This window comes from Copadichromis virginalis, linkage group LG14 (genome assembly GCF_057382275.1).
Source record: "Copadichromis virginalis isolate Kocher_CV1m ecotype Utaka linkage group LG14, C_Virginalis_male_GT1.1, whole genome shotgun sequence".
Lineage (NCBI taxonomy): Eukaryota > Metazoa > Chordata > Actinopteri > Cichliformes > Cichlidae > Copadichromis > Copadichromis virginalis.
This window is the reverse complement of record NC_140631.1, coordinates 23,504,204-23,523,343: the sequence shown is the minus strand read 5'-3', so window position 1 is coordinate 23,523,343 and position 19,140 is coordinate 23,504,204. Positions and strand designations below refer to the sequence as shown.

The 19,140-nt window shown below is 42.3% G+C and overlaps 1 protein-coding gene across 2 annotated transcripts; it reads right to left on the bottom strand.

The window, feature by feature from the left end:
• Positions 1–855: 855 nt before the first annotated feature.
• On the bottom strand, positions 856–16,654 carry mnta (MAX network transcriptional repressor a). 2 transcript variants are annotated; one of them, XM_085430001.1, is made up of 6 exons: positions 16,189–16,654; positions 10,931–11,537; positions 10,534–10,575; positions 10,219–10,330; positions 4,524–4,716; positions 856–4,375 (listed from the first exon to the last, which is right to left on the bottom strand). In XM_085430001.1, the coding sequence occupies exons 1-6, from the start codon at positions 16,259–16,261 to the stop codon at positions 3,600–3,602; spliced, it is 1,803 nt and encodes a 600-aa protein (XP_085286127.1). In that variant the 5' UTR covers positions 16,262–16,654; the 3' UTR covers positions 856–3,599. The 2 variants fall into 2 exon arrangements, with proteins under 2 accessions (XP_085286127.1, XP_085286128.1); XM_085430002.1 differs by lacking the exon at positions 10,534–10,575.
• Between the last annotated feature and the right edge of the window lie 2,486 nt (positions 16,655–19,140).

The following is a 19,140-nucleotide window of genomic DNA, read 5'->3' as shown; positions in this document are numbered from 1 at the left end:
GTTTTTGTGTCAACTTCCACTTGTAGAAACGTTAATTTGAAGGTATCAGAAAATAGTTTTGAAACATTAAAATTATTTTACTTTTAAGCTGACTAAACAGATATACAGATAACTTTAATCATAGGTATAACTTGTATGTCTAGTTGCTATGATGACTAACCTGGCTTTTGCGGGAATTGTGACATAACATCCTGACTAGACTAGCCTTTGTTATCTAGTTATCCTGGAATGATGAAACTCCTACAGGAGGCTTGTATAAAAGGACTACTCAGATGCCCAAACCACCTCATCTGACTCCGCTCCTCTTGAATGCTTATGTTCAGCTTTTATTTTAGAGGTTTTGAAAAGGTGTTAAAAATGTAGCTAGCGTGTGCTACTAAGTGGCATCACATTATACAGAGGTAACTTGATCTCTTTGTCCACGTTATATCTGCAGTTTATCTACTGTTTTCAGTATTAGCCTAACCTGATATTTCTGGAGTAAAAGTACCAGAGCAATTTCTCTAATCTGATCGTCTTTGGTGTTTCAAACCACTGCATGAACAAAACAACACTTAAAGAAGTGTTAATGCTAAATAACTAATAATAATTAGAAAAAAATTCTGCGTTCAAATATCAGTATAACTTTCCACTTTATTTCTCTGAGTCAATGTGGCTCAGCAGGCAAAGTCGCTCCAACTGGAAAGTCAGCGGCTCAGTTCTTAGCTCATCCAGTCTGACATGTCAACAAGTCCTGATGACCTCAGTGTATCCATCACTGGATAAGGATAAGGCAGTGTTTAATGTTTGACTGCGCTCTGAATATAAAACCATCTTTGTTTCTCTACACTTTGTTTAAAGAAGCCACTTCAGACCTTTGTAAACATAATACAATTTATTAAGTATCTTTTTTATAAATTTCAACTTTTACATATTTTCCCAAGCTTTTACCTTAATACAGATAGATCTAAATGAAGCCCAACATTTACAGGCTATATACAATGTAAACTTTCTCCATAGGGAAAACACAGGTATATTTTTGCTTCTTCAAGCATCTGTATCTGGAAACGTTTATGCATTTTGTTTCTCTGCAAAACTATTTCAAAATGCCATTTATCCCAGATGTTTGTGTGAAATCTAAGAGATGGCAAGGAAACAACGTATTGCATCAGAGCAAAATACAAAAACATGGAAGGGGTGAATAATTTAAACAAGTGGCCAAATGTGATTGAATGTAGTGATCGCCCCTTCACATACAGCACTGTACATGGTCCCAGAAAATAAGCTATTTGATAAAATTAACAAACGAGGGGTGATGACACAAGCGACAGTAAATCTTAAAATACAAAATCAGGTTTGTAATGTTACACTTTACATAGACTTTAATAAAGTAACTGCATTTCTAAAAAGGGCTCGACTCCTGTTTCGACACTCCAAATGTTTTCACAGATCAGTACATTCAGATTAAATTCAGAGAGCACAGTGCGTTAAACTGCAGGTTGGCTGTTCATTGAGACTACTTTTTAAATGTTCACAGTGCCAGCTTTGGAAAGAGAGTGCCTCGAATAAACACATTAAAGTCATCTGTTGTTGTTGCTTTGTACAGATACTTGTCCCCAGTTTTATGGATGACAGAATCTTAAATGTGTCAGAAATCCTTCACACGCCTATAGTAACGTAATGAAGTTCATAAGCTCATCGGAGAGCACTGCTATAGGTCCTTGCTTTCATAGTGATCACTACATTAGTACAGTCATGGCATGCATTAATGGCATGCAAACACACACCCTACTACCATATGCACTACAAGACAGCATAGACACACTTCACTATATTTTATGGACCTTTCTGTATTCAGATTCACATCCTTTACCTCATGGTATTTAAGTCTCACAGCGCATATAAACTCGCCTCTGCTGGGGTTGGGGGTCATATAGATGTAGATACAAATCCTACTCTGCAAAATGAAAAATATTTAAAATACATTAGCAGCTGTGACACAAACTGTTTTATCCTAAAACACTAACTTGAATTTGTGCTCAGTGTACAATCACCAGTATGTTTGAAGGACAGATACTAGAAATAAGTAACAATTTGATTGTCCTTTAAACACTAAAAACTAAATCCAGCCATCCACCCAATCTTCTGCTTATCTGGACACAGGTAGCACTTTAAGCAGAGCTATCCAGACCTCACTCCTCTAGTGTGGGAGACAACAAGGCTTTCCCATGCAAGCTGAGAGATATCATGTCCTGGATTTGCCATCGGGTGTCTTCTTGGTTGTGCATGCCTGAAACTGTTCACCTTAGAGGCATCCTACTCAGATGCCCAAACCACCTCATCTGACTCAGCTCCTCTTGAATGATGAGTTCCTCATCTTGTCTAGGCTAAGCAAGACAGCCTAGAAAGAAGCCCATTTACGCCACCTGTATCAGTGATCTCATATTTCTTTCAGTTGCTAACCACAGTTTGTGGGTAGAACAGTGGATCAACCAGTAAATGAATAGCTTTGCCTTAGCGCTCAGCTGTCTCTTTGCCACAGCAGACCACTGATTGGTGCGGTGCCTGGACCAGTCAGTCTGTCACTTGTGAACAAGACCCTGAGATACTTAAACTCATTCACTTGAGGCAGAAATGAGAAATCCACCCTTTTCTGATTGAGCACTTGAGCCTTAAAATTCAAGGTGCTGATTGTCATCTTGGCTGCAATCTGTCAACAGAACATTACTCGCTAAAGGCAGAGACAAGCTCCTAAGACACCCTGGCTAGGCCTAGAACTGACAAAGCTGTATATATTTTTTTTTCAGCCACTCTGATGTGGTGATATCATTTTTCTTCACTGGAAGAATTGTGTCATTGTTGCAGAGGTGGTAGTTTGACTATGAACACAAACAGCCACCAGGGGGAGCTGTTGCTGTGTGCACCATCACCGAGGACTGCAGCTCCTGCTCAGGCGGCTAAATGCAGTCCATGATTTGGCTCCAACCTTACAGCATGTGCTGCTGCTGAGGAGGAGGGGCTCCTGTGAACCACATTCTCCCTGCGCTGGGGTTGGCGGGCCAGCACTCTGCTCCTACACTGTCTGGACTCTATAATAGCAGATCGACATTTTCCCATGTGAGGCCGTTTCTTTCTAGCTTCTGTGAAAATACGCACTGCCTCACTTTAAAACAACAAAGGAAGGCAGGTGAAGGTCAAAAACTGCACATCAGCCCACTGTGTACAACACAAACACGACATTATGACCGTCAGTCACATGCAGCCTTTTATATCTTAGAAGATGTGGTAGTCTGGTCTAGAAGGAGTTTTAGGATTGTTCCCAGCTTTGTGTCCACTTTAATGCTTTTAAGTGAGAATTAAACAGAGCAGAAGGGTCTCCAGCAGCTCTCCTGCACACACGGTTGGCTTGTCAATGGCCTGGTATGAAGCCCGTGGTTCACAGCAGGGAGGTGGCCCATTGAGTGCTCCCACAACACTAACCAACACACAAGAAGGTGGAAGGTTAAGAACAGGGACTTGTTTTTGGTCACTTTGTTAACATGGGGGAATAACATCCCTCCATCACGTTACCCCTGTTATGGGGATCACAGTCTGGAGCTCAGTGGTCCTGTTGGCAGTGTTCAGGCCAGCTTCAGAGTGCTGATGGGAAAGGAGGGCATGGTTACCATGGTCACAGGGTTGAGCACCGTCTGACCCACTAGCTGCGGGTGGTGAGCCATCATTTGGGTGCTCACTGCTGTCTGCTTACCAACAATGGTGGCAGCTGGCTGTGCAGGCGCACTGCCGTTCACATGAGCATGGTTTATTGTTTGAGTGATGTGACCGACCACGGCCGGCTGTGTGACAGCCACCGGCTGAGAGTAGAGAGTGGGTAAATGCTGGCTCAGGTGAGCCACTGGGTGCACGGTTATGTGGCTGATGGGCTGGTGGCCGGGGGCTAACTGCACAGAGCTGGTGGTGGTGGAGGGACCCAGCTGGGCGATGTTTTTGGAGCTCTGACTTGGGATCACTTGGATGACCGAAGGGTGGGACACTGGTGCATGAGCAATAACTGTGGGGTGCAGACTGGGTGTGGTCACCATCTGTGTCTGGGTGGGATTTGACAGCTGACAAGGTGTGCTGGATGTAGTGGCAGTGAGCGTTGGTGGAGCTGCAGGTTTAGACAGTGGCTGTGGAGGGGTCACTAGTAGCGACTGAGGCTGGTGCTGAGGGGCTTTGCGCTGGTTGTGTGGGGTGGTGAAGGAGGTAGTGGTGGTGGGCATCACAGTTAGGACTTGAGTAGGTGTTGCAGTTGTGCGCAGCTCAGGTTTCATGATTTGAGGCACGGTGGGTAAGGCAGTGGGTGCTCTTGGCGCAGGCTCTTCGTCCAGATCGTCATCCATGATGTCTTCACCTTCTGCAACACCAACAAATTATGGAATTCATTAATTACATATATAATTACATGACTTAATCTGAAACAGTGTTTGGTTGTGTATTAGGGAGATTTACAGACATGCAGTTGAGAGTGAACATAATCCCACCAATCCCTCCAGTCTGCCTACCTGAGGCTGTGGAGGTTGAAGCTTGGTCCTCCTCCGGCTGCACTGTCTGTCGGAGGATGCGGTCGATCTCGATCACATCCATCCACTGGCTAAGATCATTCTTCAGCTCTGCTAGTCGCTGTTGGGTAGCGATCTTTTCTCTGGCCAGACGCTCCATGTCGTGCTCATACTCCTTCTCTTTGCGCTTTAATGTCTGCAAGGAGGAAAATAAAACAATGGTATAACTCAGAACTGGTTTATGAATTACACAGGAAAAAGTCCGCAGGGTAAACGTTAAGGTCATATTTACTGTGTAATAAATTCATCCAATAGAAGAGAACCACAGGAATTTTCTTTGTGAAGCTGTCAGAGAGGTTTTTACTCAAGTCCAAGGTCATGCTTGAAGCAATACTGTAAAGATTCACATTGATTTTATATTAGTCTTAATAGTATTTAACAGATTTCACCACTTCAACCTCTAAAATTAGCGAGGAGTTAAAATGACCCGTTTCTGATTTTGTCAAAGATGTTGATATGAAATTAGATATCAGTCGTGTGCACAGAGGGTGGAGGAGAGAAAATCTGCAGCACTACTTATTTGAGGAAAACGTCAAAGTGCACCAGTGGAATGAACTTTGACTCTACTGGGTCTATTTGAACTCGTACTTCTCTAATAAAGTGGAGAAATGGTTTATTTAATAGCCAATTTTCCAAATTCAAAATAATAATAAGAAGAGATTAATGAAAGAAAACGGTTATACATTATAACTGATTACTTCTATCAGAAAAAAATATAAATTTGTTACAATGAAAGCCACATTTCCAGCAACAACATTTAAAACATAGTTTAAAGCAATTCATCAAAGGTTCCAACTAGCAATGAAGCATATTACTCAGAAACAGGCCGTCCTGCATTATGTTCTTATACTTTTGGTATTTAGCATTTGTGTCTGCGTTTATAAATACACATTTATAAAATGTGAATACATGAATTTTACTATTGACAGTGACTGGTTTTATGTTTTTTATGTTTAGCGTGCTACATCAGGAGGAAAAGTGAAATTATGGCAACCGGTACATGATCAGCAGACTTGTTTTTAAGTATTCCCGTTTTAAAGTACTTCAGAAGTCTTTAATTATATATAATTTATTGCATGTCACATGCAGCCTGGTCAAAGTATTCAGCACGCTCTCTGTGGGAGAGGCTCAGGGAAATGACACAGTCTGAAACCCTTTACCAGCAACCTGATGACTTGCTATCATAAAGGGTGGACTTCCTGTTAGTGTTCATCCTACCGTGTACAGTGTGGCGATACAGTAAATGTGCAAGTAATCATGTGTATGATTTAAGTCGTGTGTAGGTGGCTTCTGGCCTACTTCGGTTTAAGTGCATTCCTGCATGTGCATTATGAGCGTGTGCGCCTACAGCACAATGCACATGTACATAAATAGCAAAAGGGGACAAAAGGCGGGCCTTGTGTGATTCAGCACCTGTCTCAAATCCTGATCCAGGATTAGACATGCATGGGCCAAGTGGTCTGTGCTTTGGCTGCTTCTCAGTAACTTAAACACAAATAGAAGCTCAGAAGAAGTCCCGTTCATATTTCAGTTTAGCTCAAATCCACATAAACAAGCTGTTTCTTATCTTTAAGTTAAACTGCTTTTATTGTGACCAGAGCAGGTTTTTTTACAGTTGGAAAATCTGTGTCCTTGCTCCCAAATAGACCTAAAGTTATCTAGGATCAGGGTTAGTAGCCTAGTTCTGTTTTAAAATAATTGTTACATGGAACAACTCTTAATGTGAATCACAACTACACCTCTTATTTTAATGAAAACTCCAAGAATTCAGGTATTGCACCATCTCATTCACAAGGACAGGGATCCCAACTTTGTATTTTAATATTATTGATTAATGGAGATATAGTTTGGACATGCAGATTTTAAATAGCAGGACAGACATGTACACTACTGTTCACTGAGTAAGGTGCTCCTTAGCATGCACTGTTAAACATCTGGACACAGATGTGCAACTTGTAACCAGCCATAAAGAGCACCGCCTCACTGTACGGATTAAAAACATCCTTCGTCTCTACACAAGATGTGCTAAAATGCCCCCCATCTCTGGTTGTCAGGGAAACTCCTGAAAAAATGTCAACATTTTGTCTGAAATCCTAAAAGATGGCACACACCTTCATGTGCGAGAGGTGCGATTTAGGTTTCTAACAGCCTCTTAGTGTGTAAACATTTCTGTCAAAACCTACTCTGGTGAGGAAAATTTAACGTGATGTCCAAAAAGGTCTGGCCGCCTTCTTTTTTACCCTCATGTAGCTGACAGCCTTACGCGAGTAGCGCTACAAGCTTACAGCTTTAAGTGATGACTCATAAAGAGAGAATGAGAGAGTGGAGAAATGCTCCACAGACACAGAGACCCACTGAACTGCTGAGAGCCAACGCCACATTCGCCTTTTTAGACACAGCTAGCCTGAGATTAACCGCATACACCTGATAAACAAGCCAGCAGCAGATGGGCCCCACGTGACTTCATCACCATGTTAAACATGTCACCAGATTGGTAGGACACAATGTGCCAGGTATGCTTGGATTCTTTCCACATGACTGCATTCAGACCTCCTCCTTTTTCCAGGGAAGAGTTCTTACCACAGAACTGTGTGTGCGTGCATGTGTGTGCGTGCGCATGGGAGGTAAACACTGCTGAAGCATTATTGTCACAAGCAATGCGAGGGCCGAGCACATGGCCCCGCAGAAAAAGGGAGAGGGAGGGCCACAGATAACAGGGGATTGAAAGAGAGCAATACAAGCTGTACTCACTGACTCACTTTTGCAGCAGCCGTGAACAGACAGCACAAGGCTGGGTTGTCTTAAAGGGCCAGGAGCACAGGAGGCCACGTTGCAGACATGCTGCTCCACTGATCGGGTTCCTGCACACAGGTCTTATGACACTGTGGTAACCATAAACCCTTGTCTTAGTCTGCCTTCAAGCTGGAGCAGAGGGTTTCACGTGGTGCCCGACTTTAACAATAAAAAGTCTGTCTGTGGAAATAAAATGCCTACTTTTGCACACCAATCCTTTGTGTGTAAGCTTGTGTTGGTCATAGCTGGCCTATTTACCTCATTGCGGTTAAGAGCCGAGTCGTCAGAAAGCTGAAGGGGGCCAGCTTTTTTTTAATGTTAAGGATGAACAAAAATGAAAATGTCAAAAGAACTAGTACAGTTATCTTGTCAGGCAACCTTTCAAAGGAAATATGCCATGAAGTCCACAGTGACTATGCTAAAAATATCAAAAGATAAATAAATTTTTAGCTTATCTTCATCTAGCAGAGAGTACAGCACTTTTCATGCTGGCATTTGCGGACAAGCAGTGGAGGAACAAGTTCAGTCAGCTTTCATGAGGAAGTGAAGCGCGTGTGGAGTAAGCTGAGCCTTATGTTTACTGCTCCATGCTCCCTCCCTGCTGCGGGCGGCTAAGCCTGGTGGTACAGCAAGTCCTGCATGTTGCAGTGCTGGGTGGGGGCCCAGCACAGGGGGGGTGACGTCACGCGGCTCAGGCTAGCCATGTGCTTGCTGCTCATGTGGCCTTAAAAGCTCAGAGAGGCAGGCTGGAGGGAAGGAGGGGGAGTGGAGAGGAGGAGCGCTAATGCATCAGGGCTTATTTTACAGCCTCGGCTTTCGCGACACCACTACGGGCTCAGAGGAAAGCCTGCTACATGTTGTCTCTAAAGTAAAGCAAAAAACCCTCTTACAGCTCTATTAGCGCGACTGCTATAATTAAAAAGGAAAACAATTGGTTCACATGTAAGATTTTCTGGTCACAGATGTTGAGTCATCTTCATTTGAAATGTAATAAGGAAGTGGAAGTTGACCTATGTAGCTGTTAGCCAAGTTTGCGCCTTTCACTGGAAAACCACTAAAACTGTTCCAGTTACCACTTATTTTCATAGAAACTTTGCTCATTTACAAACTTACAATAAGATGTAAAAATAAAAGCGGCAGAGTGCTGAGCTGAAAGCCTCTTATTCAGACCTCTAAGCTCAGTGTTTTTCTGTGCAGGCTGCTTCATTGCTGCCAGCCCAGAGGAGGACAAGGACAGGGACGGGGAGGGAGGAGTGTGCAGAGTTTCGGGAATGAGGTGCATGCAGGCAGGACATGCGTCTGTACCTCCCATGTCAAGATGCCAGTGCTCGCACGTGTTCTGCCTTTTTTTTTTTTTTTTTTTTTTTTTTTTTTTTAAGGCATCCTATCACCCAGCACTCACATCTTTTACTCCACCCCTCCAAAACAAAACACCACCAGCCTGGCCAATGAAAAAGACCCTCGTGACAAAGAGGCACGACACACTGTTGTGGCCTGTAACACTATTCCAGTACTGGGTTAACTGCTTCGTACTACTCTTTATTATACTCTTCACTTCCACATATAAGCATCATCAATTATGTAAGTTTCCCTTGCTCTGTTTGTGTCAAGCATGTCCAGCTCAGCTGCTGATTGGAGGAAAAGACGCACAAGCCTGTCGAACACAACACGCACAGCATGTTGCTTAATCACAGAGAGGGGCACAGGGAGGGAGACTGGGTGACGAGCTGTGCACCCACGCTGTCCTAGTTTCCCTCAGCATCCACGCGCACAGAGGAATAACCAGCCTGCTGCATCTCACAGTCAAGCAGCAGCATGCCCTCCTCCTCGGTGTACACATCAGTAAACCTGCACCACGGTCGGTTAATGAACAACTGCAGGCTCATAAACAACAACGCATGACAACCAAATGTCTAAAACCGTGTAAGTGTTTTATTATTATGCAAATTAAACAGCAAACCGCTAACCACATTTGGGCACACTCAAACACACAGATCATGCAACTGTAATTGTAAAACGCAAATCTATAAAAGCAACGCAACAGAGATATTGTTTTATCGCCTCCTGGATTAGTGTATTGGAAAAATGACCTACAATAAAAACGGACACACTCAGCAGCACAGTCAGTCTGAAAGTTACACTAGACCAGTGGCAGACCTTTGCGCCAGCTGTTTACAACCAGCATACTCTAACCGGGAGAGCTTGACTCATAGAAATGGCGAGTCACTCGTTGAAACACTCGCACACTTAAGAATCTTAAACGCAGTAAGATTGTAAATGTATCCAGTAAGACTGGGGGTCAATAACACCACAGTGTAACAGCTTTGTTAGCAGTGAGGAAAGAGCGAGCAATCATCAGTGACGTGTTACAGCCTCCCTATACGAGTTGCATTCATGGGGAATAAAGTACAAGGCATCGCCTTTGTGGATGTTTTGTGCATTCCAGTGAAACATTGCTAAACAAAAACAGGTGATAGGAGGTTCAGGCCACTTGTTACTGGTGGCGCTTCGATTGTTGCTTTTTAAATCTGTAATTTCTGTAATTGTGATTTAATTTTTTTGGTTTGTGGTTGTATTTATCTAGCTGTTAAAACAATATAATAAGAGAGTTTATTTAATAAGTGCTTTTCACAGACAGGTGGTCACAACCCACTGTACAGAAAAGGGTAAAATAAATATTAACATTGAGTAACAAAACAGCCAATAAAAATCTAACTAATGAAATTCAAGAAGATTTTAAAATCTACCAACACCAATCGGATACTAATGATTACCAATACCAGATACGCCAACGTGGAATTTGAAGGTAATAAAACTTTGAACTTTGGAGACATCACAAGCTCACCTGAATGTATCTCAGTGCACTTCTTAAGACACTCAGGTTGGAGGTTTTCTTCTCATCAATGTTCGGGATGTTCTTTTTCAGCGTCTCGAAGCACTCCTTCAGGTGTGCTCGTCTGACAGACCCAAGACAAATAGAAGGTACTTTAGACAGCGCTAATGGTAAAGCTCACTTTAATAAAACAACATCTCTATTTGGGAGTCCTCTGATTAAAATATGAAGCACATTTCAAAATTGAAGCTCTACCAATAAGTAAAGTTTTCAGGAAAAAAAAAAGAATCTATTGGCAAATGCTTTTGGGGAAAGGGGTGACCCTACCTGTTTTTCTCAAGTTTGTTATGCACCTCTCTTGTACCAGCCCTGCAAGAGCACAGTAAAATTGTGATGTTTAAAAGGGCAACAAAATTGAAATAATAAAAAAATTAACCCCCCAAAAAATGAATCAAAGAACCTGTTTCTTAGTTTTGGGAGCAGGCAGATCAATGACAGTAAGTGAGTGAATTTATCATCTCATCCAAATTATCGTAATAGCACCCGTGCAAAGTGGAATCTAATCTAATCTTATAATTATCTGAGTGGACCACAGAAGATTACTGATGACACCGTTTCAGTACGTCTGTAATCTGGACTCCTAGTTATTATTTTTTCTGCATTTTAAGGACTGATTTAAATTGATCCTCAGTAAAACAATACTGAGTTAAAAGGTCAGACTTACCCTCCAGGCCTCTTCTTGCTGTCTAGGTGGCGACTGTCATCAGGAGGACTTCCCCGGCTGACGGGGCCATTGTGCAGAGGGGCCTGCTGAAGCAAGGGGCCTGAATGGGGCAGTAAGGCTTGCTGCTGTATGGGCGAGACGATGGTACCCGGATAGCGCTGAACCAGCTGCTGGTGTAGTTTAGTGTTGTTGGTTTGGGTGACGAGCTGCGGCTGAAGGTGGTGGTTTTGTATCGGCTGCTTGTGGTTGGCAGTCACCATGGTTTGGGTGTCAGGTTTGGGCTGTGGAGACCAGAGTAGAGCTGCTGCACTTTGCTCCAGAGGGGGATGAGAGTCTGTTTTTGGGGAGGCCAGTGGAGGAGCAGCAGGAGGGGAGAGCGTGGTAACAGGTAGAGTAGGTGAGCCTGTAAGGTTGGGGGTGACCACAGGTATCGGGATGACTGTAATGGGGACAGAGGGAGGGGACAGAGCTGATGGTATGGGTGAGGGACGGGACTCCATGTGGAGCTCCTCTGCTTTAGAAACATTGTTGATGTGGATTGTGGAGTTCACATTAGGGTGGCTCTGCTCTTTCAGGTGCTGCAGACGCAGCTTCTCCTTTTCATCCTCTGTGGGAAAAACACAGCCGTTAATACAACCAATCCCATCTATACACACATACACAAAAATGCAGCAACAACCCTTTGAGCTTTCTAAATCTGTTAGCACTAACAGTACTGATAGATTTTGGGAGTATGTGAAAGGAAATAAGCCAGGGTCATTTCTAGAAAGGTCTGGTAGAAGGCCTTGTTTGGCATGTTATGCTGTACCAGCTCAGTGACATTAGTCCTGCTCATCTTAATTATAGTAAATCAGCGAAACAAGAAGTGTTTGACACTCAAAGCTGCAGGTATATTTGCACATGACACCAACAGATGTTTTTTTTAACTAAACCTAAAACTTGTGTAAAACCATGACAGTAGCAAGTTTCATTTCATCTGTGCCACAACAGAAAGAGCACAAACATATTCCATAACGGTGACGCCTGTTACACGTAAAGTGATGAAGTATTATTGTTAATATTATTAATATTATTGAAACATCCAGTTGTAAGTCAAAGTGGCTCTACAGGAGAATCTTTGTTGTTATGTAATTACAACAAGCAGAAATGAAAGTCTGAGCTTTCAGGTTTCAGGCTCTTCTCTCTTGCTGTTCCTACTTTGTGTTTTATCTGTACATGCATTTTCACATCCACAAAAATGTTGCCTAGCTTTGAGCATGTCTTCACAAAAGAAGTTTTTTGCTTTAATGGAGGTACATTTCGCTGTAATGTAATCCTGGTCACAGTCCACTGACTGAGTTGTGCTGGGGAAGTGAGTGCAAGTACACTCTAGATCTCTACTAACAAAGCCCGAGGGTCTCTTTATTACCAAGACGCATGTCCAGGTTAGGTTTATCTGTAAAGGCATGTTTATAACAGTTAATACACTGCAGATCTCATTGAGCCAGCTTTAAAATGATTGCACGTTTTGATTACTATTAAATAAACTGTGATTACAGCCATGTGAAAGATTCGTACAGATAAATCTAACTGAAAAGTGATCAGCTTCAGTATTTTTGTAAAACACGAGTCAGTCTAAATGCGTCTTACGGGGCTGTCCAGTCATCTAAAGCACACCCCCTCCACACTGTATAGATGCTGTGGAAAGGGACTCTAGTTGCTATGGCAGCGCATGTTCACAGTTAGAAAATGTCAGATACAAGTAGCTGTCATCAACATCGTTATAAATGCGATCAGGACGCTGCAGCAGTACACACTCATCCGTTCACTGCAGAGCTGAAGCTACAGCGGCACCACAGACTTCACCCCAAACCACTGAAAACAAGTTCACATAAATGATGACGACAGTGAGCGACAACAACACAGCTGTCTCCCAGAAATTAGGTGCTAAGTCACTCTAAAAAATAAAATAACAAATGTTTATTAGATACACAACATCCAAAAAAGTCACTGAAACCTTCCCACTAAAGACAAAAAAAAAACAACCCCAGTAACATTTCTTAAGTTTCAAAATGTGAAATGTTGTCTTTGTACCTTTTAAATACACAAAAGGGGGGTTTCAATGATTTACAAGTTTACAGTCTGTTTTTATTATACATTTACATACAATAGCTACATTGTATGTAAAATTCTACATAGCTACGCACAATAAGATTGTATGAAGCGACAAAAAAAAAAAAATCCGGGTTTAGATAATGTAGTTTGTTGCATCATAATGTAAGCTCGCCTTCAAATAGAGTGTACAAAATACTAGGAATATTCTCACCTGTTAACATCAAAGACTATTTGAAGCTGAATGAACACATCTCTAAAACACCAACATTGATAAAAGCAGGAATTAATGGATCTAACCGCCTGGCACCAGAGCATGACGTATGAGGTCAGCTTGTTTAATCAGTTAGGATTAAGAGCAGGTTTCTCTAATATTTCTCAAAATCACAACCTTTTATCGGTCAGTCTTTAAATTAACTTCAAATTTTGTTTGTTTAAAATAAATAAATAAATAAATAAATAATGTGACAGATACTACTTGTTATGCATGTATAATCAGTTTAAAATATACATGCTCACATTTTGAGGGTTCAAAGTTCAGAACATTATAGCCCTGCTTTAAAACAGATCTTTCACAGATCTGGTAGTCTATTTAGATCTAAGAAAAAGCAGCACATACTGTTATGATTTTACATTTTAAAACACTAATGTCACTTTATCAATGACTGTGACTGTAAAAAAATAAAATAAAATAATGTGATGGAGGAAGGAGATATTCTATCCAGCTCTAAAAAGCTCTAGAGAAATTTTAACAGTGTTACTTTAAGCATTTCAGTGTATTTTTTCCAGTGTATGAACATGTCCTGTTACACTGAAAAGTCTTTTCTTCAGCGGTAAAAACATACGAAAGAACAAGATGTTCCAGTTGCAGTGGACAGCTTTCATAAGCTGTTGCATGCACAGTTATGAGTTCTGACAATTTAATGTTGTTTTGTTGACATAAACACATAGAGGGGTCTTTTCTGAAAGGAAACCCATGAAACACTTACAAAAAACAAGCAGGTTTTCTATATGCATTATATAACTGCAGCAGTACATAGAGGAACACTGGCCTAGTTTCCTGCACACAGTGACCTGCTCTACAGTAGCAGAGAGGGAGGAGGAGGAGGAGAAGGCGCCTGCTTAGAATGCACCAGGCAGGAGCAGCTGAGACAGGAAAAAAAACAGGATCTCTCACTCCGAGCCTGCGTGGACTCTCTCCGTAATGATGAATTTAACTATTCATGAACATATCAATGTAAATATGCCAGAATTAGCCAAAAGGCTACTTTTCATTCACGAATATGTAAAGAGCTACAGAATATGTAAAAATCAGCATTCAACCAAAGGGCTGATCTGTTGGCGGCCAAGCTTAAACGGCGCAGGAAGTGTAATGCACTTTTTCAGCAGGTCTGATGTTAGCGTTAGGGCTGTCTGAGGTAGCTCAACCTGCACCTTCCCCAAACTGTAACTACACCTCACAGCTATGCAAACGTAAACAACTCTGATAGGTTTGTTTCCTTTTAATATGCAGTGCAAACACAATATGTTGACAGCTATAGCGATCCATGCAAGATACATTGATTTATTGGAGTGTAACTGCATGTAAAGAGTTGCAGACATGTGACATTAACTCGTCTGCCATTTGGATGTGTGACAATCATGGTGACAGTCAAGTAAATAAGGCCACAGACACATAAGGCTAGAGACCAGTGTGACCATCTGTCAACCACTGGTCCAGAGGAAAATTATTTTTTAAAAGAGCCCCAGTCACAAAGGGTCATGAACTGGTCAGTGATTCCAAGTGATTTCGTGCACCTGAAGCAATTTCTACTAGGTTTTCACCACCTTTGGAACTGAGCCTCCTTTAGCCACTGCCAACCTGTCAGGGAATATATGGCTTGCCTTAGCAACCAGTGGTTATATCACATCCAATACGATGGACAGTTACACGTGATTTAGACTACTGCAGGAAATTTACGTCGTAACAACGTAACATTGTTCGACCCTACATCCCAACCTCCCACGCCACTCGACTTTTTGCAGGCTGCGTTGACCCTATATGTCGTCACATTTCTCAGGAAGTGCACGTCAGGTTACGGCGTAGGGTTTAGAGGAGTTTCTGGTTATGCAGTAGATTTCTCACTGACGCATAATCCAGTCATTAAGCGATGTGCAGCATGACATCACAAGAAACCTGAATAGTAATCTCACATGAAGAGTTTGTTGACTCCAGAGCTGAATGAAGTTGTAAATATAAAAACGTAACGCTTGTTAATTCTCTCCGGATGTAGTTTACACGGATGGAATACCGGAGTGAGCCATCTGCTTTATTAACGATCTTTGGGAGGGGTTGCCCGGCACGCACGTGGTGGAAGGGGCGTAACCATCTATGCTTTTTAAACTACAGGGGCGTGGTTTGTTGTTCACGTCATCGACTGACTCAAAGCCCTCCACGAGAGTCTGGAGAGCCAGGGGAGTTTGTGATTTTGCTTTTTTATGTATTAAGAATCGACAGTAACACCGAAACACACAGGTACGCAGAGTCACTACAACACCTGATATCCGGAAGGCGCGCGGAGGGACTGAGGGGGCGCAGACTGCTGGGGTGGGAGGGAAGAGGAGGGGGAACCTGAATGCCAGAGTCACTTGATCCCCAGCGGACGATGTCAGGTCATTATGTAAAATGAGCCTGGCACTCCGCGCGCCACCGCCCTTCATCGGACCGTGTTTTGTTTTTATTTTTAATGTTCCGCAGCAGCGCGTGCAGATACTCAGAAATACAGGAAGGCGCGCGGTGACGCGGCCGAGCAGCACGTTAAGTGTCTATGCAGCAGGTTTCGATGCAGTAACCCCTGACACTGCAGCAGAAGCCCGTCTCTGTCTGCCTGTCTGAGACCTGACCTCAATCTTGACATGAAGAGAGCAGATCCACAGCAGCCACTCTAAAACCGGAATGAAAGTAAAACTAGGAAGACTGAAACGGTCTTTAAATGCATACGTGACAAACGGAATCAGTTCAGACACTGTGCTGGTAAATGAGCCACAGGCAGGGTTTCCTCTTACCTCGGAGACTAAACCTTTCACTGAATGGGTGGACTGGTTCCCACTCCTGACTGTCAGAGTGTGAAAAACGAGCGAGCTTTTATTTATTTTATCTTTTTTCCCCCAATAAAAGACAAACTTACCACGTGCTTTCTGTTGTTGCTGGGCTTGAAATTCCAAAAACTTGGCCGCTTCCAGAAGCGTTTCGATGCTCATTTCTGTCCGCTTGAAAATACTTTTTTTCGGAGAAAAGGCTGTAAAGCAGACGCGCCTGTGCGTATAGCCTGCCACAGGGAGAGGTTCCCGGTCTGAAGCTGAGGGTGGGGTAGGGGGGAGGAAGGAGAAAAAAAAATAGGGTAATCCGATACCCCCCTCAGTAGAAACTCTACCACTTACGTAGAAGAGTTACAAACAAGATGGCGCTCAAAGTAGTACGAACAAATAAGGTTTGTGAATCACGCAGCGTTTGTAACCGCCCACAGACAAACGCCCTCCCTCACCGCGTGCATACGAGGGAAGCGACGGGAAAACACGGAGCGGGGTTCGGGTGATTTCGGTCTCGTGGAGCTCTCTTCACGAGTCACGTCCGCCACACGCAGAAAATGTATCAAAAATGTTGCCGCTTATAACGGCGGCTTGTTCTGTTAAGTGTCTCACGTGCCGCCCTCTCGCGGCTTGATGTTTGACTAACCGATGACTACAAGTTGTCACCGCGTAGTTGTTCTGTGTGAACGAAAGGTCGACAGTTTGCTTGACTGCGGTAAATTTACATCTTATTGGCGCTGTGTCCACCAGCCAATCAGCGCGGAGAACAGTCGGCGTGCTTTGTTTGGCACGTCAGGGTCACATGCTGGGAGTTTACGAGCGTGCATCAGGCGTACGGGCACTTTAAAAGTAAAAACCAAGCAAAAAACCAAGCAGTCACGGGGTAGACTGAGCCCTGCATCTAATAACTGCAAGTGCTAGTTCCAACAGTTGCATCATAACACCTCTGTGTACATAAATAATATAATCCTGTCTGTCTGTATAATGTCTTCATTTTACTTTTACATTTCTGTTCATGTGTAAGTGTTTCTATACTATGATTGGTTCCTACATCTAAAGATTACTTCCACTCTTTAACCCCTGTGAAACATAAGGCTCAGGGGTCACAATCAGACTGCCAACAACTCAAGTTTGGCCCACTGGTCATGAAGGAGGGCATACATTTTGGACTTTTTACTGCATTTACATGTTTCACAGCTTCCCCATGGTGATTCATACTACACTAAAGTAATTAAGTAGTAGATAAATAATCAAGTGGCAGAAAACCTCCCGCTTTTTTCACTATAGAAATATATGTTGTTTTGTTGTTTTTTATAGTGGGTTCACTGGACATTTTTGTGATGTTACCAGAATTTTACACATTTGTTTACACATAAAATTTAAGCCCAAAGACTCTTGTTGCAAGGTTTCTTCATCATGCGGGAAAAACTGAGAAATACTGTTGAAACTTCACTTGGTTTTTTAAATTAGGATATCTCAAGGATTAAACTAGTTGACACTGAAGGGCAGTTTCACTGGTCCGTCCCACTAAAGATATGGCTATAAAAAGAGCTTGTCATCCCTGCACTAATCAGTGTTATTACTGAAGCCATATCTGTAGTTGTTAAACAATAAAACCATAGCGAAGCAGCACATTTTGGCTTAATGTAAGGCCACAGCTCAGTTTCACTTTCATCATTGACTGCTATTATGTCAGAATAAGGATTAATGACAATAGGGGAGACCGGGGATAGTTGTAACGTGGGTCAGTTGTAACACTTCCAATTTCTCCAATCAGGGCTAAGTTTCAAATGATGTGACTCATCCTGTGCATGCCCAATTCAGTTCTGCTATCACATGTGAAAAATCAGCACATTTTGTCAAACACAGACAATTTAACATGAAAAAAAGTAATTTGTATGCCAAAAAGTAAGTTTTTCTGCTTTATTTCAATTTCTAATAGCATTATCTGCTTTGCAGTTAAACTCATCAAACCTAAATTATGTTATTTGTATGTCTATGGGGATATATTCTGTGTAGGTCTTTAGTGCTAATGTTTTAGCTGTTGGCTGTAATGTTAGCTAGTTCATGGCTATAGGAGTCTGGGTCAGTTGTAACAGCAACAGTCTGGGTTAGTTGTAACAATAATGCAGATGTTACAACTTACCACACTATTACTTTAACTTATATTAAACAAGTTTGTGAACGACATCAGCAGAGAGAGGTTCACTGGTCGCTTTTGTATATGCGGTTAATTCCTCCACTGTTTGTGTTCCCACACATACATTATGCAGACCTCTGTGTCAGAGATGGACCAGTAGGAAGTATTGGTAGTGGAAATAAATCAGGATGGGTGCAAGAAACAGATTTCCTCATCTTTCTGAAGCACTTTGCAAACCACACCAAGGTAAGCCATGATAAAAAGTAATGGAATTGCGATGCTGGTGAACAACTACATTTTTTCAGCTTCATTGTTATGTTCAAAATTGGTGCAAGAGTTGTAGGTTATAATGCCCACTGAGCCAATGAGGCCAAACTCAAGGAAGACCAGCCAAAATTAATGAAATATTCAGTTGCAGAAAATTCCATAATTTGTCTTTTTTGGGGGGTTGGAATATGTTCAAAAGCTAGATTTCTGCATTCTGTCACACACACACACAGCTACATAAATGGCTCTAAGTGCATTCATGTGTTGAATAAACAAAGATTACATGTTAATGTTTTGTTAGTACCCTTATTTCATTGTGTTACATTTCACCCCGGGATATGTTACAACTAACCCAGACTATGGGGTTAATTGTAACATTTCACTCTTTGTGTTTGAGACCATACCATGCAATGGGTAATTGTGCTGCAGAGAAAATAGCTGCACTATTTAATAGCAGAGACATGTAAATACTTTGCATTACATTTTGAATCCACTACCTTAAAAGAGCTTCAATTTACAGACAGAAATGTCAAAAATGTTACAACTATCCCCGGTCTCCCCTACACTTCCCTCTAACTCTATGGTGATTTTGTCCACCCAAATGTGCTTTTTTATAGTAAAGAGGGAAAGAAAAAGCAATAAA

Coding starts and splice junctions, on each gene's coding strand:
- mnta (XM_085430001.1), bottom strand. CDS start 16,261: ATGAGCATCGAAACGCTTCTGGAAGCGGCCAAGTTTTTGGAATTTCAA. Junction 10,576..10,930: donor AGCAAGAAGAGGCCTGGAGG/GTAAGTCTGACC, acceptor GTGCTCTTGCAG/GGCTGGTACAAGAGAGGTGC. Junction 10,331..10,533: donor AACAAACTTGAGAAAAACAG/GTAGGGTCACCC, acceptor TGGGTCTGTCAG/ACGAGCACACCTGAAGGAGT.